The sequence below is a fragment of the Tachypleus tridentatus genome, chromosome 3 (genome assembly GCF_004210375.1).
Source record: "Tachypleus tridentatus isolate NWPU-2018 chromosome 3, ASM421037v1, whole genome shotgun sequence".
NCBI lineage: Eukaryota > Metazoa > Arthropoda > Merostomata > Xiphosura > Limulidae > Tachypleus > Tachypleus tridentatus.
In genome coordinates, this window is record NC_134827.1 from 77,033,247 (window position 1) to 77,058,021 (window position 24,775).

The 24,775-nt window shown below is 30.7% G+C and overlaps 1 protein-coding gene across 7 annotated transcripts; it reads left to right on the forward strand.

Moving 5' to 3' along the window:
• Positions 1-245: 245 nt before the first annotated feature.
• LOC143247248 (armadillo segment polarity protein-like) lies at positions 246-24,456 on the forward strand. Of its 7 annotated transcripts, XM_076494971.1 has the most exons (18): positions 246-410; positions 3,086-3,175; positions 5,269-5,393; positions 5,606-5,711; positions 6,128-6,315; positions 8,880-9,184; positions 10,150-10,351; positions 10,980-11,124; positions 13,361-13,464; positions 13,910-14,116; positions 14,496-14,627; positions 15,999-16,121; positions 16,419-16,583; positions 16,765-16,915; positions 17,939-18,063; positions 19,233-19,380; positions 22,408-22,521; positions 23,817-23,991. In XM_076494971.1, the coding sequence occupies exons 2-18, from the start codon at positions 3,130-3,132 to the stop codon at positions 23,843-23,845; spliced, it is 2,415 nt and encodes an 804-aa protein (XP_076351086.1). In that variant the 5' UTR covers positions 246-410; positions 3,086-3,129; the 3' UTR covers positions 23,846-23,991. The 7 variants fall into 7 exon arrangements, with proteins under 7 accessions (XP_076351086.1, XP_076351082.1, XP_076351083.1 ...); XM_076494967.1 differs by having other exon boundaries at positions 22,408-24,456; XM_076494968.1 differs by having other exon boundaries at positions 19,236-19,380; positions 22,408-24,456.
• The last annotated feature ends 319 nt before the right edge of the window (positions 24,457-24,775 follow it).

Consider the following 24,775-nt stretch of genomic DNA (forward strand, 5'->3'; position numbering starts at 1 on the left):
TATTCAGTGATAACATCATTTTAAAATTATCTTATCTTCAGAAACATTATTTGTCGTTTTAATAATTCGAAAAGTATATTTTATAATTAAATTTAAGAAAGTTTCATGAATTCCATAAACTAATTAAATTTACTCTTTGGTTCTATGACCCTCCTTTACCCTGCAATAACCGAACACTGAAACTGTATAACTAATATGCGCACTATTTGTTTTCGCGCCTTATCTATAAATTGACGGCTGACTTTAATGTTTATGGTGAACTAGAGTCAGTGTAAGGACTATACTGTCAAGTGACGCCATTTTATATGTATGTTAGAAGGTATCTTCTTTTATCGAATTGACGTTCGAAACGAAAACAGTATTTGTTTTTAGTGTAGCAGAGAACGACATTATTTTGCATCCAGCAAGAGGTATATTATGAATGAAAGAAGTTATTTTTTTTGTGTAGTTACACTACTTTTTGAAATAGCACCTTTCTTATAAGTAGGCTTAACCATAAACAATCGTGAAATAAGGCGTAACATTATCTTTTCACACAGCCGCTTGCAAGTTGTATCGAGTGGTAGTAACGTTAGATGATTGCAAATAGTAACTGTGTTTCATACAAGTTACAATTAAGTATAATAGCAACATTGTAACAAGAATAATGTCATTTTACTTGTGTAGTGTTGCGATTAGGCCTATCGCTACGTTGTTTTATCATTTGTCATCTTTAGATTAAGTGAGATTTATTGATTTAAATTAAACCAGTTTTAATATTCTCTTGTGGTTTTGAAATTGGAAATAAAGCATTAATTCCAGTATTCAATAGAGTAATAATAAAGAATTTTATTAAATATTACTATGATAGTTGTTCACATTCATTTAAGATTTGATTAAATTTCTGCAATATTTTATATAATTAATGTAACACGCACTTTTGAAATGCGGTTTTGAAATGTAATAATAATATTGCTTACTAGTATACTATAAACATATTAATAAATAGTAATAGTACTACTAGTAGTGTTAATTATGTGGAAACATGTATTTGATCATTTAACAGAAAATTGTACTTTTACTTATTGAAATTTAAGAAATATCTTTCTGTATAAATAATAAAATTTGATGTAGGTTAAGAAATACCATAATAAATGTTAGTGTATCATTATTTCAGAAATACCGTAAGAAATGTTAGAATATCAGTCTTTTGTGTCTGAAAAACAATGTGGGTGGAAAAATTCTTTCTACATTTAAAAAAAAAAAATTGTATTAATTTCATAAAGGTCTGTTATATCAGACCAGATTTGTGAGACAGTCCACTGAAAAGACAATTTCTTTCACTATTTCACTAAACACAAAAATAAATACAACAAATCACATCTGTAACAAATTTGAGCACCCAAGTTGGCTATGCTTTCATGATGAAACAAGAGGTCTGTAACACCCAAACTTCAATATTAATCATCGAGCCATCTTATATGTCTCTTTTTACATATCCTGAAGCAATATTTAAAAATACACTCTATCTGTACTGCACTACTGGAAGTACAAAGTTTGTTGTAAACTGGAAATTCAGAACAGGTAGAAAATGTCTGAGATCAGAATTAAAGCCAGCAAGTTGCTGTTTAATGTTTTAGTTTTGCCAGAAAATTTATAAGATGCTGGAAAAAGCTGCAATTATGCATTTTACAAGGAAGATTTATAGATTCTATCTATTGTACATCAATATTCCTGTAATATATGCATTTCACTAATTTATATTTGAGGATTCTGAGTACAGACAGTTACAATACTGCATTTGCCGAGGTAGTGCCATCTTGATTTTGTGATCTTCAATGATAAGTATATATGAGGATATTTAAGATGGTAACTTCAACTCATTTTCTTGAATGTCCAGACAGTTAGCAAATAGCTAGATGGCCAGGTGATTAAGGTAATCAACTTGGATAATACGAGGGTGATGGTTCAAATAACTCGAGTTGGTTGTGATGACTAACTGCCTTCCCTCTAGCCTTACATTGCTAAATTAGGGGCATCAAGTGCAGATAGCCTTTGTGTAGCTTTGCTCAAAATCCAAAAACAGCCAGCTATATCCACATTGTCTGGTCTTTTAGTATTGCTGAAAATAATGTCTTTGTGGTTGCTCATGGAAGGTAATAATAACATGGAAATTGTATGAATAGGACATGATTTTTTATCCCTTCCCCCTTCACAGTTAACACAAATGTTAGGTCTCTTGGCTTCTGGTGTTTGCTAGCCTTCAACATTTAAAACTGTAACTTTTAATGCCAAGTTTGTCAATTGATATACTTATGATGGTAAGCTTAAAAATATTTTTTGTTATCTATACACCTGAACTCTTAAAATGTAAATGAATACTCTCTCTCCTTTTTTTTTTATTTAAGTTGCTTGGCAATAAATTTCAGAAATACCACCATTTTTTTGATCACCTAAGACATAAGATAAACCACAAATATATGGAAAATGGGTGTGACATTTCTGACTTGTAAGTAGTTTAATATACCCACTTTTTATTGAATATTTTGCATCACATGCTTGCAGATTGATATTGAGTTCGTTTGTAAAGTTGAATGTTTTTTGGAGACAAATTCTGAAAAGACGTGAGTTTATCATGTTGATGTATGTTTGTCAGTAGTAAATTCTCCCCTGTTTGGCTGTGTATTTATTAGTTTGACATAAAGTGTCCTTAGTACAAATCATGTTGTCAAATCTTAATGCACTGCCCAAATGACATAAAACTATCAATTGATAATCAGGTGTTGCCTTCACACATTGTCATGAACTGGATGAATTTCTAAGAAAATGTTCTAATCATCAGGAGAAGATAAACATTTGAAAGTCAACAAATCTTGTTGGTATGTTGGCAGAAATTTGTGAAAATAATGTCAAAAACATTTCTTTTGGCTCTGGTTTTAGATAGTCAAGTTACACGAAACACCAATATTTTTAAGTGTAGTGTAAAATTAAAGGTGTATGAAAACTAGAGTGAACATACAGGAAGATTACCTTTAATTTTAACTGTTAAAATAAAATTGTCTGGATATAAATGCATTCATTCCTCTTTCTTTTTGCAAAATTTCAGCTGGTCATTGATTATTGTCCAAAACATCTGAATCAGAGGTTATCATGAGTTATCAAATGCAATCTCCAGCACCACCTGGGAGTCGTCCAAGTAAGTCTCACAGGAAAATATTATAAATCTCACAACTTAAAACTGAAAGAAATACAAATGAATTTATTCAACCTCAAACTAGGTGCTGTATAATGAGTTTCTATTCAGTTTCATGATCTGTGATATTATCACTGTGTGATAAGGAAATAATCATGAGTTATCAGTCACACCTATCTGGTCCAAAAATGATTAAAATCAACTACACACCTTGACAGAATTGAGTGACCTTCTGCAAAGTACAAGTGTATTGCTATTTCCTCTTTAAATCACCTGATTAAGATCATAATAATTTGTTGTGTAACTTAATATAAACTAACAGAAATGCCACCTTTCAGACAGCTGTTTGTGCTAGTAATTATTAATCATAATATTTGATATTGCATTGGAAAAAATGAACATTTTCTAAAAAAATTTCTGGGAATTACTGAATAGGAAAAGTATTCTGATTGTGCTATTTTGTCATTTCATCAAAATAATTCAATGTGCACAGCTCAGAACTTTCATTTCAGAATTTTACTGATATAAACTGTAACTGATTTATATATATTAGGTTGTGATTTTTATTATAAAAAACTAAGTTTGTTTCAAAGAACTCCAATTTCTCAGCACTATTTAAAAATTACATCAGTAAAGATAAAATCAAACCCTTACATATAGTCCTAATGAAAGTCATGTTCTAGTTGTGGGTTCTACCTTTATTTGAAATGTATTCTGTTACAAAGAAGTGGTTGTTGCAGATACCACAGTCACTTTTCTAATTGTCTGAATCTTGAATACTCAAAGTGTGAAATGTTTTGTGTTTGTAGTGCTGTTCAGTAGATGGTGCAGGAATTTGGGTTACATATATAGGTGCTGATATAGAACACTGCATCCATTATAGTAAGATATACTTCCTATTGTGTTCCTGTTAATGGACATTGACAGCATAAAAGTGTTTTTGTAGACTAAATGAAACAGTTTATTAACTAATACCTTACCAATATACAATACTCATATTGAAAGTGAAACAATGTAATGAGGGATTGTTTGCTCTTCTAATGTTGGGAACACATTAGAGTATGAAGTTGTGAACCTTTGTTAGTTCTAATTTGTATAACTTACTGAAGATACTAGTGTATATTTGACAGAAAATACTTGTATTTATGAATTAAATAAAAATTAATAAATGGATATTGTGTACATACATAGTACTTCTATAATTAATGGAGGGGTCAACAATCCATGTCTCTTTTATAAATACAAGAAGTAAGAATTTATTTGTCAGAATAGCAAAATCTGTATCCTTAATCAAGTATATAGATGAAATAATATCTTTATTTTTGAAGTAAAAGAAACTGGATACAGTTGCACTTCAAAACTGCTTCCATTTTGCATTGAAATTCCAATAATTGTTGACCAGTCAGGATTTAAATGTGAAATTTAAGCTTATGTTTTGAAGGTCTTATCATACGCTTGGTAAGTGCAAAGTAATGTTAGGCTGGATGTTAGGGCCTATTGCTGCTCTTAAAGTGTTTTGGTATTAGTGAAAAACAAAGAAATTGGTGTACTTCATTGAAGGGCAGCAAAAGATATTGTTTTTGTTTTTAGTTACAGTTTCATGATAGATCTTTTCTTTATTCCATTATTGTAGACTTAATATCATCCTGTGTTTTAATAGTTACAGAAAGGATCCAGTGATAAGCTAAAATACTCTCAGCCCAATATTATTTGATAGTAAAATTCTATTTTTTGAAAAGAAAATATTTATATTTATGTCAATGTTTGTGCTGTTAACATGTTTCATGACAACTCTTCTTCAGAAGTTTATAATCTGTGGAATAGAAAACCATAAACTTATTATTTTTGGCAAGTATTTAAAATAGTATGATTGCTAAGTGTGGTTAATTATAGGGATAGAAATACCAAATAAAGCATTGTTTTAAAAAACAAATTCTGTTTTTATCTTTAAACCCAACAGCACTAAATACAGTAGAACTTAAAAGAAATTTGAAATGCTTGGTCAGTCAATATTTATTTCATATATTGTAACTGCATTATTATATCAATTTAAAATTATAAGACATCATTATCATTGTTTCTGTTTGTAATTATAGTGTCTCATGGCAACTACAGTAATCCAGGAGATATACCAATGGCCAGTCCAAAAGAACAGACAATTCTTTGGCAGCAGAACACGTACTTGGGTGACTCAGGTATTCATTCAGGGGCAACCACACAGGTTATTATTTTCTTTTTCACATTGCCATTACATATAATTTATCTTGAATACCAAATGCTAATGTTTAGAGCTTTTTAGTGTTTCCGATAAGCTTCAAGTTTCCTCATTGCAAATATCTCATTTTATAATATTGAAACATATTAATGAGTTATTAATTATATATGTTGTGAATATTCAAAATGTGAAAAATTAACTTTTTTCCACCCCTAAAGGCACCATCACTGAGTGGAAGAGAAGAAGAAATGGATGATGATCAAATGTTGTTTGATTGGAATCAGTCTGGCTTTAATCATGGTTTTACACAAGATCAGGTGGATGGTAGGTGCTGTGATACATCAGTTTTTTATAATATGAAATAATCTTCAGGCATTCTAAGGTTTTATGACAATCAGTTATTTTTTTTCTTGTAAGAATTGGGGACAAATATTAATTATTCTTTCCTCATTGTTTTGTAATTTTTAAATGTCAGTGACCTTCAGATTTAATAATTTGTTAATCATTGATGGATCATTTAATGTTTAAAATAATTTTGAAGTTAAATGTTTTTGAATGGTAATTACTACTTGGGGATTAATGGTAATGCATTGTGTATTCTGCATGTTTTTCTTTCAAAAAGTCTCAGCTCTTTGTGTTAAACATTCATGTGCCTAAACATGGAGAGTTTCACTGAGAAGTGTTATCTCATTAATAGTTGTATTAGTTCTTTTGATTCATTTTACATTTTTTAACACAAGATATGAACCAGCAACTGAATCATACCCGTTCACAACGTGTACGAGCTGCAATGTTTCCAGAAACCCTGGAAGAAGGCATTGAAATACCATCAACCCAGTTTGACCCAAGTCAACCAACTGCTGTTCAGCGTTTAGCTGAGCCTTCACAAATGTTAAAGCATGCAGTAGTTAATCTTATCAACTATCAGGTATAGTTTTAACAGTTGTTTTAAACTTAACTGAGTAAAACTATGGTTATTGTGTATAATGTACACAATATGATCTGAAATGTTAGATGTCTGATGTTACACATTAAGAATTTATATTTGTGCTAGTAAGTTTGATATTAAAAACATACAATGTTATAAAATAGGATATCTTTGCAATGAAACATTTTTTATTATAGGTTGAAGTTATTACAGATGATTATTTACATTATACATTTTTTGCAACAGGCTTGATGTAATATACACATTAGCACACATTAGGTATTTATACTATAACTTTTGATGGAGAATATGTATTGTCACAAAATTTGGTAAACGTTTAGTAAAGATTACAGGTGTTTGTTACACAAAACATCAGATTTTTTAATGAACTGTTTTTAATAATATATTTGTAAAAATATGAATCTGTGTTGATGAAAAAAAACTCTTGTAGGGGAAATTATATATTTAAAAATGGCTGGTATGGGTAGAGAAAGCATGTTTCGACCTTCTTCAGTCATCGTCAGGTTCAGAAAGAAAGGGTTACTGACCTGTAGCTAACCATATGTTTCAAAGTAGTTGTGTAATTGAGTGTAGGAATGTAGAGGGCAGCATGCTTAGATGTTGGATATAGTTATTAGTATAGGTATAAACACAGCATAACCATAGAAAACACCCAAATACTAAATAAAGAAACAAACATAAACAAATGCAAAATTAAAGAAGCCTTATGTATACAATGACTCAAGCCCAAAATAAACCAATACAAAGGAACACTTCTATACCTATATTAATAAATATATTCAACATCTAAGCACGCCATCTACATTCCTACACTCAATTACACAACTGCCTTCAAACGTGGTCAGTAACCCTTTCTTTTTTTGTGAACCTGACTATGACTGAAGAAGGTCGAAACATTGTTCGATCCTCTATTAATACTTTCTCTACCCACACCAGCTGTTTTTAAGTATATAATTGTGAAAATATTGGGTCTTTCATTATTTGTCGAAGTCTGAAGTGATTTTACTTTTGTTATTAAAAAAACTATTTTCATCTCTCAAATCTTAAATATTATTCATGTAATCTCTTGAAAACTTCTTAATACATTTCAAATGTTTGTTTCCAGTAAGGCTATATTTTGTCAGTTATATCTGTACCTAACTTTGTGGGGTTTGTCAGTTTGACCAACCTCATAACCATCGAATAAAAATTATTCTATATTCCATTCTAAAATGAGTACAGATTATAACACAAAAATACAAATAATTCAGTCTAAGTAGGTTAAGTCTCATAACATTATACATGTTTATTACTTTTTATTATATTGACTTTCCAGTCGTACCTGGCTAACATTATATAACTTGCATTGATGTATGCACTCGTGTCCATATCCAATAATATAAAACTGACCTTTAGTCTTTAAAAAGTGACCCTGTCTTGGCTGTGGTTTAGTGGACTGGTATTTTGTAATATATGATTACATTTCAATTATTATATCTGTATATAGATTAACCTATTTAGAAACAAGTTATTAACCCTTAAACGGTAGCCATGATCAATTAATACTATTACCTACAACGTTCCAACTGGTTAAGGGTTAAACTTGTTTTTCTTAAAATATAGAACAATGAATATTGAAATAAAGCAAACAATTACCTCTTCTCACTATGACCTTTATGCTTGGTTGTTGATGGACATAGCTTGCTAAGCCTGGAGGATATCAAAAAAAATTTTTTGGCTATATATATAGCTGAGTGTCCAAAAAGTCATACATAACTACACTAATACCATAGAATTCCACTATAATTTATCAAGCATAACAACTAAGATTTATTTGGATTTTAAAAAATAAAAGCCTTTTAAAGAAAACTTTAGCAAACTAAAGCACAACCCTACCTCATTTAAAACTTGGATCAAGATAATGTGGTAGGCTTTTCACAGATTAAAATGACCATGAAATCATTCTGGGGACATTCTAAGCTGTTGATTGGTATTCACATCATGTATTGAAGTAAGTGTATACGAGGGATCATTTCCATAAATGGAAAAAAAGTAAATGTAGGCCATTGTGTTTGATTTGGTACATAAACCATATCTCAGCAAAATAAAAAGATACAAGGTTCTTATTTTATATTTTAACTTGTCAGTATTGGTGATTTGAGTTTGTAATTTGTGCAGAACTATAGACTATTTTAATTGAATAATAGAGATTGTCACATTTCATTTCGGAGCATCTTAAAGACCTCAAGGGTTGAGGATTTCCATATCTCTCATCGTGGAGGTAACTAATTTTCTGGTGCACCACAAACTTCTGTGTTCCCTGCAGAAATGTGACTCTATTTCCTTTAGTATTTATATTTTTTATTTTTATAAACTTTATAAAGAAAGAGAAAGTTGCCAAAAATATTTGTGTGAAGTAATTAATTTCAGCCATTTAAGTTTATTTTTATGTTTTGAAATTTAAATTGTAATAATGTGAATGTTTTTTTGCATGCTTATGTCAGAATGTTTGAAGTAATTGTTGTGGGACTATTTGTAAATTAATTTCACTAACTCTTAATTAGGACGATGCTGATCTTGCAACTCGAGCTGTCCCTGAATTGATTAAACTACTTAATGATGAAGACCAGGTTGTGGTTAGTCAAGCTGCAATGATGGTTCACCAACTTTCTAAAAAGGAAGCTTCTCGTCATGCCATAATGAATTCACCACAGATTGTTGCAGCTTTAGTACGTGCCATGTCGACATCTAATGACTTGGAAACCACAAGATGTGCTGCTGGTACACTACATAACTTATCACATCATCGCCAAGGTTTACTGGCCATCTTCAAATCTGGTGGAATTCCTGCACTGGTCAAACTTTTAAGGTAGGTTTGTCTCATTTTTCTTTTTTAGTAAAAATAAATAAAAATATGATTACTTATTGTTCAGTTTAAGATTTTTTTTATTATTACAACAGTCAGTTGTACCCAACATAACCTAAATAAAATGGAGTAATTTCTAATATAATGTTAAGAAAAAACCTTCATTTTTTAAAATTGTTAAAAATGTATTTTACTTGACAATGTTGACTCTAGACCGTTGTGTAGCTTTATGCTTAACAACAAAGGCTACACTCTAAAATAATTGTAACAAAATATAAGGACCAAGAATTTTTAAATTTAATCTTGGTTGAAAAGATGTGTTCTAAATATTCAGACAACTTGTTTCTATACTTGTGATTATGTGCCATAGAAGCATGAACCAAACCAAGGGTTTCCTTCCACCAATTATTGAGTCCTTTAACAGTGTGCAGTCAAGGTATCGTGGTGAAATGCTGAAATTTGAAACACTGACCACATGTGGCAACTGGTTTACAGGATTTACAGGACATAATGTAAAAGTGCTTTAATATCACTTGTGATGCATAGCTATGTTTATTTAATATAGAGGGTATGTTTGTGAATGCAACAGTAAGAACTGTTTGTTTTGGTTCACTGTAAGAGATTAGAAGAGAATGTTATACAAACATCACCTGTGAATGATGATAGGTTACTTTCACTGAAGAGAAAATGTATAAGTAGGTTAAGTACAACAGATTGTTTGTTATAAATTTGTGTTTTCTTCATTCAACAATACTAGAAGGTTATGCTTCAATTGTACTTAAGTAAGTAGTCAAAAAACATTAACCTTGAACAAGGAATGGGTTAATTACAGTTACTAAGGGCAGATGCTATCAAAGCTGAATTCAGTAAGCTTGCTACATATCTTTTTAATTTAGTTTACAGTAATTAATATAATTTGAAGACAGTGAAGTTGTGTATTTGAAATGGAGTTGTTGTGTTTATTTCAGTTCTCCTGTTGAATCAGTATTATTCTATGCCATCACAACTTTGCACAATCTCCTGTTACATCAAGAAGGATCAAAGATGGCAGTGAGACTAGCTGGAGGACTCCAGAAGATGGTGGCTTTATTACAGCGCAACAATGTCAAGTTCTTGGCTATTGTAACAGACTGTCTTCAGATCTTGGCTTATGGAAATCAAGAAAGCAAGGTAAGAGATGTGTTACAATATCACATAATATCATCATAAGTTGGGTTTTGATGCACAATGTATACTAACCATTTTTCTCACTTTAGTCTGTGGCATTCTGACTAGGTTTTAATGTAGAGATGTTCAAAAATTATGTTTTGTTTGGGTTAAAAAAGCGGATGTAAATGTAATTTCTACAGAGAAATGTTGATGGTTGTCTTACTGTGTGTATGTATGTATTAATAAAATGTGTATTAAAGAAAGAAATAGATGTGTTGGATTGAATCTAGTTGAGTATAAAAATTAAATTTACTTTGTAGCTTGTGAATCAAGAACTTGTTCAAGTGCTGTTTAAGAATATCCATAACCCAAAAACTGTGATTAGCAAACATTGGATGGGAACTGCCTGTTGTGGAGACACAAGTGTAGAAAACGTTTTGAAAGTCGTATTTAATATATAGATTTATGAATGAAATTGCTCTTAATGATTTTATTATATGCTATCCAAAATATTGTTTAAATTTTGAAATGTAATGCAAGTGAAAAACAATTGTTGATATACATAGTTTAATTGCATTAAGAATTTTTTTAGTATATAGGAGCAAGCTAAAAAGCATATTAGTTTTAATAAGATTATTTTCAATTATAGCTGATAATCCTAGCAAGTGGAGGTCCAGCAGAATTGGTGAGAATAATGCGATCCTACACTTATGAGAAACTTTTATGGACCACATCCCGTGTTCTGAAGGTCCTTTCTGTATGTTCAAGTAACAAGCCTGCTATTGTTGAAGCTGGTAAGTTTAGTAAAAAGTTTAAATGAAATTACAATTTTGTCAGTGTAAAAATAATTGGTAAATCACATTTTTTATTGGGGCTCATGTAGGGGTCTGGAAATTCTTCCACTAAAAGACCCAGGAAATAATTTGCAATTCCTTTTGGTATTTTCACTTTGTTAGTAGGAACAGTCAGTTGGCCTTATGTGGAGCTATACATAGTTTTGTTTAATATAATTTCCCTGTAGTTTACAAGAACTTCTCTGATTTGTATAATAGTTCCTATGAATATAAGCAGTATTTCTGTAGTGTATGTTGGTTTATAGAAGACATTTTAATACTATAAATAACACCAAATTGCTGTTTAATTTAATTATAATATACATTTCACATTTCAGTTTATTCAGGAGTGTCCCACTAAAAGACAAACCATGGCTGACAGTACAAAGCTTAAGGAAAACGTTCAGTGTCTAATTAAATAAAATCAGTTTAATGTTTTAAGCTCATTTATTTTTAGTATTAAGATAAGTAGTAACTACTACACATTTTTATCTGTATGGGGGAGATATGAACAGAAAGTGAAAGAAAGGGCTATAAACAGGTACGGGGTTGTACTCTCTTTTCTAAGACATGTCCGTCAACAGTCACAATTAAACTCTCTCTTTCTTAACCTGAAGATGACCTAGAAAGATCAAAAGGTTCTTCTCTCCTTATCAGTAAAAGGGTTTATACCCATACCAGCCATTCTGAGGTATGTTACCAAAAAAAAGTGATATCCTCCATGTGCAAAATTTTAACAGGCTTAGCAACCTGCGTCCAACAATAACTGAGTTCAAAGGTCTTAACTAGAAGAGATAATTGTTTGCTTTACTTCTTGATTTATTGTTCTATATTTTAAGAAAAATAAGTTTAACTTATTTTTTTAATAATAATCTGTATATATATATATATATAATGTATAACAATTGAAATGTGACTGTATATTACACGATACTAGTACACTGAAACACAGCCGAAGCGGGAACAACTGATGGTCAGTTTTATATTACTCTGTACGGTATCATGAGTGCATGTGCACTGCATCACTGCAAGCTATGTAATGTTAGTTAGGCATGACTGGATGGTCAGTATTATAAAATGTGTGTGTGTGTAAATATATAGCATTATGAGACTTAAGCTGCTTAGATGAAACATTTGTATTTTCATGTTATAATGTGTAGTCATTTTAACATGAAAAAATGATAATTTATATTTATTTCATAATTTTTCTGTGATGGTTACAAAATTGGTTAAGTGGCGGATCCCATGTAGTTAAGTGTGTAGAAAAAGCGCAAAACATAAAGTCCTACTGGGAACAAACATTTGAAATGTATTTAGGAGCTTTTAGAAATTATGCAAATAATGTTTGAGATTTGGGAGATGAAGAATAGTTGTTTTTAATCAGAACATAAGATCACTTTGCACCCAGACTAGTAATGAAGCAGACTCTATTTTCAGAATAAAGCTTTGGTAAACATATTTCATTAAAAAAATTAATTTTTTTTATACAAATTACTCATAATTTCTACTAAAAGTCTTCCAAATTTTATGAAGATACATATACCTTATTAAAAGTTATAGTGCACATACTTAACGTGCAAATGTGTATATTATACTGGGCCCTTAACAAAAGGATTAATAAATCCTGAAAGAAAGGATGTGACAGGTAGGTCTCCAAGAGGGGTATGATTTTCTCTTTGATGGTTCTTTTATTAAACAAGACTGAAGGTTATAAAAATAATGCCTTGTCTGGGTGATAACAATTTCATAGTCAATAATTTACATTAAATTTTATATTTATTGGAGGAATGCTGATTATATTATGGAAGAGGAGGTGGATAGAGAAAGTGTCACATTTCACATGGTAGAGGAAAGTTGGGGTTTATTTAATATTACTTTATAAAGTTTAGAACTTAAGACTTATTTAATATTAAAATATATATTACTAGCTGTGATTTTATGCAATAGTAATTGGTATAACATATAATCAAAAAAGTAGTTTATTAAATTTAGATTTACGTCATTAAAACCCTTGTGACGTGCACAGTGAAGGATGACTATACAGAGAGGATTAAATGAGCATTTCATGTGTAATAAAATGTTATGTACTGCTTCACAAGGGCTATATCTACAAATATAAACTTGTTATTGTAAAAACAAGTTGTATAGTATTTTACTGATTTTTCAGTATATTGAGAACTAAGTTCTTATTTTATAGGTGGCATGCAGGCTTTGTCCATGCATCTTGGCCATCAGAGTCAAAGACTGGTGTTAAACTGCTTGTGGACACTTAGAAACTTATCTGATGCAGGCACTAAACAAGTAAAGTAGCTTTTTGATGAAAGAGTTTTGAATGAATTATAGCATTTTAGAAACTTGTTTAATCAGAGAAACCATATAAAGTTAAAAGTGGACATTAAGTAGTATGAATATTTGTTATTTGTTAAATACTAATGATGTTTTTTAATTATCTTTGTCAAAAGTTGTGATAATGCTTTGGTATAAGCCTCTAAACTGTTTAGTCTAAACATGTTTCTTTGTCTTCTTTCTAATATTTCTATATCTGAACACATTTGTGTGTGAGCTTACTTAAATTTCACGTTTTTCTTGCAACATTAGAAAACTTTGCAATTTTCTTATTGAACAGATCCTAAATTTTATCTTACGCAAGAGAAATTTGCCTGCTGTTGAATATTCATTATAAAAAGATGGTGAACCTCTTTTTCATGTTGTTGTTATTAAAGTTATTGTGAATTTTTATTTTTAGGAAAGTATTGATACTTTGATTCATGGACTAGTGCAGCTCCTAGGGAGTAGTGACATCAATGTGGTGACCTGTGCAGCTGGTATTCTGTCAAACTTAACCTGTAATAATCTCCGTAATAAGATGTTAGTGTGCCAGGTTGGAGGTATCGAAAATTTGGTCCGCACAATCATTCAGGCAGGTGATAGAGAAGAAATAACAGAACCTGCGGTAAGTTTTAACAAACTTGTCATTGGCAGTTGAAAGTTCAGGCAACATACTTTTGATCATTTATTTTCTCAATTTCATTTTTATGAGCAGTTTTGTTTTAATTTTCTTTATTTATTTAAAGGATGCTTTGAATAGAATATTAACTGGTTGCATTGTAATTTTAGCTGTAGAGTTTTGAGTACAGCCAACCCCTATTTATGTTTTCAATAGTTAATAAATTTTAGTGTTTTAACCACCTTTAAAGGGTTGATTAAATTTCAGTTGGCTAGTTCCTGTTATTGTTTAAATAAAAGGGTATGGGGGGACAATATTAAATTTATGATATTTTTTACTGTAAGATCTGTGATGGTTTTGAAATACTAATATCAATCTGTTTTAGGTTTGTGCCCTCCGTCACTTGACCAGTCGTCATCCTGAGGCTGAAATGGCACAGAATGCTGTTCGACTTCATTATGGACTTCAAGTTATTGTTAAACTTTTACATCCACCAAGTCGTTGGCCTCTTATCAAGGTAGGTGATCGTATGTTTACCGTTATTGTAGTCTATATGAATTGTGGTCAACCCTCTCACATTGGGTAAGTCAAAGTGTATATATCACACCCTGTCTGAAAGCTGCTTTACTACTAGTGTATACAAATCATAGTCAGTGTGTGTGTGTTTTTTTGTTTTTTTTACAGTAACAACAATAATTATTCTTGAATGAAGTATAAATGTTTAAATTATTATTAGGCTTAAACAACTGGAGTAGTATTTACATCTGTTTATGTTTACAACTTCTGTATGCATCTGTTGTTAACATCTCAGTTTACACACTTTACAACCTTTGGTAGATTTAATTATCAATAAACCTTTAATTTCAGTTGTAAGTAATGTGCATTTTCAATAGAACTTGGTAATATGAAAACAATTTTGAAATTTTATTTTCTCCTGTATAAAAACAGAGATGCCACCCAATCTGATTATAGCAAAATCATTTAAATTTTTTAACTCCGAATTATGCCCTTATGATGATAGCCTTTAAATTTGCAGGTTTGACGTAATGTAATATGGAAAATGTGTTGGTGGGGTGTAATTTATATAGAAAGGACGCTACCAAGATATTGTAGTTGTTTAGGCATATGGCTGTGCTAAAACCATTATTTCATAACACTGAATAAATTATTTGTAAATCACATTAAAAGTTAATCATTTAGCAGTAAGATCAGCCATATTAGTTTGATTTGTTGAATGTGTATCCAAAAGAAACTGTCAGAGGGAGTTTCATATCAGGATGCCACCCTTTATAGTAATTAAATTGAAAGGGAATAGACAATGAAAAAGTTACAGGTAAGTTTTCTGAAAAAATTATCCAGAAAGGAAAAGTGAAAATGCAATTTATATTTTAAAAAAATTGTAGTTCAGTGTGTAATGTTGGCATATTAAAATGTGACCCTAACACTAAAGTAAGGAGTTTAATGGAAAATAAAAACTACATTTGTTGGGTGAGTAGAATTGGTAAGTGATACTTATAAAGTAAACTGGAATTAAAACTTAGTTATAAATGGCATCTTCATATATGGAGCTCTTGCCAACACTGGCATTGCAGAAATTTTAGTCTGAATAAACTGCTGATCAGTTTTGCATTATAATGTAAAACTAAGTAAAAATTGTCTATTATTCTATACAAAAGGAAGTAAAGCAAATGCACATGTTAAATTAATTTGTTCAGATTCTGGGTTTTGTTTCTATGCTGGCATTCCTGTTCCATATCTATTAAGTTTCATAACATCTGTTAAGAGAGTTAAGATTTCTTTACAGAATAATTATTATTTTCTTAACTTCCTTCAGTGTTCTTGCCAGTTTGTATTTATTAAAGACAAAGACTTCACATTTTGTGTATAGGCTGTGATTGGGTTGATACGTAACCTAGCCTTGTGCCCAGCTAACCATGGTCCTCTGCGTGAGCATGGAGCAATACCTCGTCTGGTACAGCTGTTGTTCAAATCTTACCAAGACACTCAGAGGGTAAGCCATTACTGTGTAGAAAACTCGTATCTGCATAATTTCTCTTTGAGTTTCAGTATCAATATGTGTGTTTGGATATGTGAGTTGGTTTCAACCTAAATCTTATCTTTTTTCCTATAATCAATCTATTTTTTTAACTGTATGTTACAAAATTTAAATGTTTTCATCTTACTATTTTCATGAGCAGTATTACAAGTATAGAATATAAACTAGTATGTGATAATGTTTCATAACTCACTTTCATAGGCATGTAATATGGGTTTGTGAACATTCATTTGTGTTTTTGTATTTCTGCAGCAGAGGTCCAGTGTGGCATCCAACAACAGTCAGTCATCTTATGCAGATGGTGTTCGAATGGAAGAGATTGTAGAGGGTACTGCTGGTGCATTACACATCCTGGCTAGGGAAGCTCATAATCGTGCTATCATACGAGGGTTGCAGGTCATCCCTGTTTTTGTTCAGGTAGAAACATCATGTAGTATTTATTTCATTCTAGTATGTTAAAAGTGATTGAAGCCATTACTGTTTAGATATATATGCTTGTACATGCACTTATAAAGTATAAACTGTACACAAGCACATTAAGAATACTATGTGTTAACATATAGTGATGAGAAACTAATTTTTCTTGTTTATTCTGTAGCTGTTGTACAGTGAGATAGAAAATGTCCAGAGAGTTGGAGCTGGAGTTTTGTGTGAGCTGGCCACAGACAAAGAAGGAGCAGAAATGATAGAAGCAGAAGGAGCAACTGCTCCGCTTACAGAATTACTTCATTCACGTAATGAAGGAGTTGGTACGTCAACATTTCTAATACTGTTTCTCTTTCTAGTGTAAAGTATAAATTCTGATTATATTCTAGAATTAAAATTAGGTTTCTGAGTAAGATTTGATTTTTTTATAACTAGCTAATGGATGCTAAGTAGTGTACCATTTATATAACTAATAGAAGTAACATTTAAACATTTTCAAGATGTTTATTGTGTTTAAATATTTTTAATTTGTAGTGCAATTGAATTTTATATAAAACTGTAATATATAAAGTATTTATTGGTTTGATTTTAAAATGACAACATGATTATGAAGAAACTGTATGGCTAATGTTGTATAAACAGATAATTGGGGATTCTGTACTGGAAAGTTTTATTTCAGCTCTATTCACTATGAATAATCTGGTGGTGCACTAATATAAAAGTACCTTAAAATTGATATTTTCTAAACAGTAAGAGCACACAAGAGGTGTATTTATACTGTCATATAAATTTTTTTTTTGGTTTTGTGCTCCAATGTTTTAGATTAATTTATACACAATTTATACTTTGTCAAGTAACAGTTAGTTCAAAATGATTTAAGAGATTTTAAGAGTAGACAGTTTGTATTTGTGTGTTGTATTGCATAACATAAATTGGCCAACTTGTGTTTTGGGTGGTGGTGAAGGATTGAGTGTTAGTGTAGAGAGCACCCAAACTGGTGGAATAGTTTATTCAGTGACAATAATATGTGTGTCACATAGTTAACCTACAAACTAATAATCATTTTTTTAATAACTGGGTCTTAGTAATTTGGATATGTTTGGTTTTCTTTACTTACTTTTTGAAATAAAGTACTTTTAAGCAACAGTGATGTGTATGTCCTTTGGTTTGATGGTTAATTTTAGAGGCATCTTATGCTTGCAGTAATAGATGCTTTTATTCAGAGATTTTTCATTTCCATCAGATTGTTTACTCTGATCAAGAAGTAATATTTGCCATGTTGAGTTATTGATTTTATCTTTTCTCATTTGAAAGTATAAACTTTCATACTGATGATTTTGTTACAGCAACTTATGCAGCTGCCGTATTATTTAGAATGTCAGAGGACAAACCTCAGGATTATAAAAAGAGGCTCTCAATGGAACTGACCAACTCTATCTTCAGAGAAGAAAGTGCACCGTGGGGTGGAACAGTAAGTGATCTTTGAAGTAATCTATATTAAAAAGAGTAATAATTATACGTTGAAGTCGAGTTCCTTTGTTTTGTGACATTATTAGTACAACTATGATGCACTGTTGGGTTTGTATGCTGCTAAACTTGTTGTACATCATGTTACAGCTTGACATTTGTATAACGCAGACGAAATACTATAACAAGAATTGCAGGAATCGTATTTAAACTTCTCTTGGCATTGAGTGAGATTAGATGTGATTTACACTATGTAGTTTTCCCTTTTAAAGGAACTTTGCTTGGTTGAGGAGAGCACAGATAGCCTGCTGTGTAACTTAATAACTAACCCTATTCTAAATAAATATTTATTAAACTAAGTAGGTGATATTTGTGTATGAATGTTTTAGTTTTGATTTTTGAATATTGCTATTCTGGTACAACTTGCTGAATTCAGATTTTTAATAAATGAAGTCTTTGATTGATGGCATGGTGTCTTGAAAATTATAATTTTTTTTATAGGGGTAATGGTTTGTTTACATGGTTTTAAATGATATTCAATTCAATTGATGTAGAATTGTAAATTATTTGACAGTGAGTAACAGGGTTTTGAATATGTCAGTTAAATATTATACAAGCTTTTCCAAACTGTTGAAACAAAATCAAGACAGGAATGTAATTAGGTCATCTTCATGTTGAAATGTTGTTCTCTGTTTATCAAAAAAGTGTTGATACCCATAACAGCTGTTGTGAGATAAATGTAGTAGAAACTGTTAAGCATCTTTTCTTTAAGTAGGATATTTCCAAGCTAAGCTTGTATTGCTGTGTTCTAATTTTTGTTGAACTGGACATCATATAAGTTTATGTGTTTGAAAGAGAAAGAGTAGAAAACTTTTCCATTGCATGTTTAAGTTACATTGTGAGCTCTGATTGGATGAAGGTTGAGAAAACTAAGTTGTGAAGTCAACAAGCACAGTTGTATTCAAAACTATTGTGCCTTTCCTCATAATATGCTGTGAGTACTGTACATTGATCAAAATATAGTGGGGAAATTCACATACACTAATGATATCAACCCAATATCAAAATTTGTTTTTTATTTATTTATGTATACAGTTAAAATAAGTTATTCAATAAATCTTAACTGCAGGTTTTGTTTGTTCTATCTAACTGTTAACATGTTCTGTTCTGGAGCAGCCTTACTCATTTTTCCAGGCAGCAGACATAGATATGAACATGCTTGGTCCTGATGAAGCATACAATGATCAGATTTATCAAGGTAGCCAAGGTCCACCAAGTGTCCATTCATTGGGTGGTCGACACAATCCTTATGCCCAGCAAGGTGAGACATCGTTTGTCATGAGTGAAATAGTAATTTAGTTTATTTGTAGCTTTTGTTTTTTAATGATTGTAAATCAATTATTTTTAGCAGAATTTATTTTCTTTAGTTTGTTTATTATTTACTGTCTAGTATAGTGTGTGTGTGTGTGTGTAACACTTTGAGATTAGTAAACACAAGTAAATTGTAGCAGTCAGTTGTTGTGGTTTTTGTCCCATTTTATTTTTCAATATATGAAACTATTGGGAAGTGTTCTGGTAGTTTTAACATTCCTAATATTTATGACCAAGATACAATAGTGTGTCTTGTGACCAGAAAATACCCACCTGTAGAACACACTGTGTATTTGGACTGTGCTAATCCAAACTGTCTTGTATTTTCTATGGATGTGCTTTACTCTCCTCTTCACATACAAAATTTCAAGACAGTCCAGAAAGAAATACCACACATATCTCCAATTATAATTGGTTTTCTTCCATTTATTTTTCTTTACACCAAAAGTATGGAAACTGTTTAATAGATAAACATACTCTCATGGTTTTTTTGGTACACTGATAGATCTTTACAACCTACAATTAGAAGTTTAATATGGTGTAACTAAACATTTTTGTACTTATTCAACACAAATGTTTACACCTACCTATGCAGAAAGTCACACAACCTGTTGGTCTAACATTTTTACTGCAACTTTACCTAGGATTAAAAGTGACTGTTTCTTGTCATTTGTATTAAACATGGATGATTTACAGCAATAAAACTATATGTTGAAATAACGTGTGTATATGTAAGTATTGATTAGGCCAAGTAAACTAGATTAGTAATTTCCAAATCTAATTTTTAAAAAAAATCATTACTGATAATTCAATGCAGCATTTTAAGCACAAATTTACTAAATTTTATGAAATTATTCTATAATTAAAAAGTGTTTGGTTTTGAGTGATATTAGCTTAAGCAATTAACATAAATAATGCTTGATACAGCTATACTGGCTGCATGGGGGTGATGACAAGAAAATGTTAATCTCAGTTACGTAGCATTAATATAAAGGAAGTGATTAACACTAATTTAGAGAGGAAAACTATATTTTAAAGAATCTAGTTGGTTTTGTAAAAATCTGTTCCAAACTGTTATTGTGATCCTAATGCTGATGTTTTTAAAAACAAAACATTTTTTTGGAAATTTTCAAACTTTGTTGATTAAAAAAGAATTGGGTGATACCAGTGGCCAGTAGTAGGTATTGAAAAAACGAGTAAAAGGAATAACTGATGATTTATACACTTGGGAAGTGTTGTGGGTCATGTACAAGGATAACAAAGGAAAGCATGAAAAACTGGAAGGGAAAAGGAGAAAAGTAGACTGTATTTTGTCAGATTTTGAATTTGTGCTGTTAAATAAAGTGGATAGTTAAGGAATGATTTTTAAGATCTTTGATTTAGGATGTGGGATGAATTGATTTTTGTGGAAGGATATTTACTCATGCTGTACATTTCTGGACACAAAACACATAGTTTAATGTACGAAGAGAGAACTGCATTTATTTTCTCGTATGCTTGACTGTTGTTAACTGTAACTTGTTTATTTAACTAAAAATACTGATAATTAATTAATTGTATAATGCAAAGTTAAAGATAACTAAATTTTCATTGTCTGTTGTGAACGTTTTTTACACCCTGTAATAATTTGCCAGCTAATAGCAGTAAGGTGAAGTTTATTTATTTACTCGATAGCTATAGTAACATTTTCATTTAATTATATGTGTTATTTGTTAAGGATTAACTTTGAGAACTTAATTAAAAATGATGAAAACATGTTATCTTTGTTCTTCGATAAGAGAGAACTGCATTTATTTTCTCGTATGCTTGACTGTTGTTAACTGTAACTTGTTTATTTAGCTAAAAATACTGATAATTAATTAATTGTATAATGCAAAGTTAAAGATAACTAAATTTTCATTGTCTGTTGTGAACGTTTTTTACACCCTGTAATAATTTGCCAGCTAATAGCAGTAAGGTGAAGTTTATTTATTTACTCGATAGCTATAGTAACATTTTCATTTAATTATATGTGTTATTTGTTAAGGATTAACTTTGAGAACTTAATTAAAAATGATGAAAACATGTTATCTTTGTTCTTCGATAAGTGCTTGTGCATACAGTTGTCAGTGAACTGTTTGTCACATGTCTTATTGTTATGTTTGTGAACATGATGTGAATTATATTTAATATATTTTCAACCAGATTTATACTTTGATACAAAATTTGATATTTATAATGAAGTTTGTTGCTTAACTTTTTCTCCAGTTTAAACTGTGGACATTTTCAGAGCTGTGGGAAAAATGGTTTGTGGTCTGTGAACAAAATGCTATCATAGAATTTGTATATCTTTTTTCAGAAATGTGAGAATGTGATGTATTCTTATGATGTACAGTTTGAAGGAATATATCTAGTTGTTTAAAAAATACTGTAGGTTAAAAGTTGACTTTTGCATATATACATTTAGTTTGTAAAAGTGATTGTGTACTAATGTTTCTTGTTTTCCATCTTTACGCTGTCTAACCTGTGGATGGATCAATTGGTATGCCCTTAGCTTTTTGTCTGTAATATGGTAGAATCATGTCTTAAGGACTTTGGTTATATCTTTATATAATAAGAATTGAAACCTTGTAATGAATGTAAATTAATGATCTATATTATATCAACTGGAAGTTAAATTACGTTTGAACAAAATTTTAAAATTAATATCTTAGACTCTGAAACCAGGAAGAGGTGTATTTGTCTTTGTAGAATACATAGTTTTGTAAAGCTATACTAAATCACTGAACAAGTGTGTGAGAGGTAACTCCCAGTACCCATCTTTTTAGTCTAAAGTTTTGCTAATTATATTAGATCTAGTAGTTACATCTTTACCAATTACATTTTATTGCTAGTATTTACAGATGTTCCAATTTAATCATAACCTGTCTTTATTTAAAAACATTATAGTCTTGTTTTTATTTATATGTTATCCTGATTGTGTGTTGTTTTTTTCTAGGTTTTGACACACAGGTCCCTATTGATTCAATGCAAGGGCTGGATCTTGGTGGCCCTCAAGGAGGTGGAACTGGATATGCCCCTATGGGCACTGAAATGGATTTAGGGTCTCCAGGTGATTTGAACTTTGATACTTTAGAGCCTACTTTACCCCACCCCTCTTCACAGCAAGATGCTAGTGGTCAGCTGACTGCATGGTATGATACTGACCTCTAAGTTACTGAAAACCTATCAGTTTTGTATTTTTCTTTATTAGGAAGGCAGCTAGTTATGAGTTAGTGTTTCCATCATTCCTTCTTTCCAGACTGCTTTTTGTTGAAAGGTTCTTTCTCATAAAATGTAGTTTACTTTTATCACACTTCAAGTGAACTGAATTTATATATTGAGGGGGGGAAAAAAAACAAAACAGCATATGTTTCTGAACAAGTGTCAAGGATATTGATATCATCTAAGGAAAATTACAAAACAGTGATTACTTGATGTAAGGTATATGTGGCTATATTGTTATTTCTACTTGTTAAAATAGTCTCCATTCTGTCTGCTCATCTTAATTTTGGACATTATATAGGCTTTCATATCCAACTGTAAATATACATAAATTACACTAATTATTCATTGGTAACATTACATGCCCTTTATTACCTAAACTTCTCAAATAATAAAGCAAAATTTTGTATGTCAGTGCTGTGTCTATTCTGTTTAAACTTTCCCTGGTAATGGTTTATAAGATAGCTTTCTGGATTTTATATGAATTGAGGAATATATCAAGAATTTACCTTCAATATGCTGATACTTCTCATAGCTGAAATATACCAAAGACACTGCTGATAACAAAATTATTTTAGTGTATATGAAGGGAGGACAAAACTTTAAAGAAAGACAGGAAGTCAAACAATAAGTAGTTATGGATATACATGGATCATATTTTGTCCAACTAATTGTAAATTTAAACTAGTATCTTTCTAATTTCTCTTTAATGTCTGGTGTTTCTATAGCTGTCGATTACACAAACTATTAGAGTTTAAAAAATATCACTGAAGTACTTAATGACTTGTGTTTTATTCTTAAACTGAATAAAGGAAGTAGATGATGGGTTTTTGTAGATCACCAGTGCCAATCAAACAAGTTTTGTAGTGCTTTTTATGATACTTAAAACTGCAAGAAGTGGTATTTAAATTTTGTTTTTAGTTTTACAGTGATCCTGATGGTTTTAGGACTGACTGGAAGTGTAATTCTGATTATGTGAGGCCATTGATAGTTTAATTTTTGAAAGCATTACATGTGTATTTTATCTGCTATATATATATATACATATTTTTTTAATGTGTTTTTGAGTACTGAATCACTGTAGCACTGTTTAGTCTCCACAGATGAAAAATGGTTTTCATTTTCGTAGTTTGTTTATTACAGGAGACAAATCATTCCAGCTCACATTTTAATGACATCTAGGGTGACATTAGGTCCCTTCTTGTCTTGGTGCATAATAATATGTTGTGGCTTGGGGTCTTTTTGTGTAAAGTGATTTTCATAGATAGGACAATGACAAGATGGATACAAACTAAAGAATGATGCAGTACTGAGACTGGGTTATGAAGTTACTGTTATCTGCTTTTCATCAGGAGGCTTTGAAGGAAGGCTATGTGAGGTTGGATGATGAAAACAAAACAGTGTCATAAGGTTTACAGATTTTATTTTGTGTACGTGGTTTTGTGTCAAAATCAGACGTAATTGTTTTTGCTTTTTTTTTTATCAATCCATATTATAGTTCATATTGTTTTGTGTGTCCTCCCTCTCCTAAGATGTTGCTGTTATCTAGAGCTCTGGTAGTTTTAGGTCATGGTTAAAATCAGAGGTCTTTATGTAATAGAAGTGCTTGTAACAGTGTATTGACCAAATTCAAGAGTGTTTAAAAAGTACCTAACTGGTACAAGCCGTTAGTGTATCTTTAAGGAATAGTTTTTCTCCTGATTTATCATCTTAGTGTTTTGTTTGTGTATCTGGTGTTTTCCATGAGTACTGTTAATGTTTCTAATAAAGTGCTTCCATATTCGGTTGTGTATCTCTTTTGTTTCAAACTAATATCATCATTCTGAAAACTATTGAATTGTTACACATATCACCAGTGTATAAGGGCAAGGTAAATTATATCAAAGGTTTTTGTTTCATGTGAAAAACTAGTGGTATTGTATATAAAGTAATTTCAAATTTGCATAAACAAAACCTGTGGTTTTTTACAGAAGTTTCTTGTAAAAAGTTCACAGTTCCTTATTAGCTCCATAACAAGGAATATTTTGAGAGTAAACAACAGGGGTATAATTATGAAATGAAAATTAAATTGTGTGTCCCAAGTAAAAAGAGTAATGAAATCA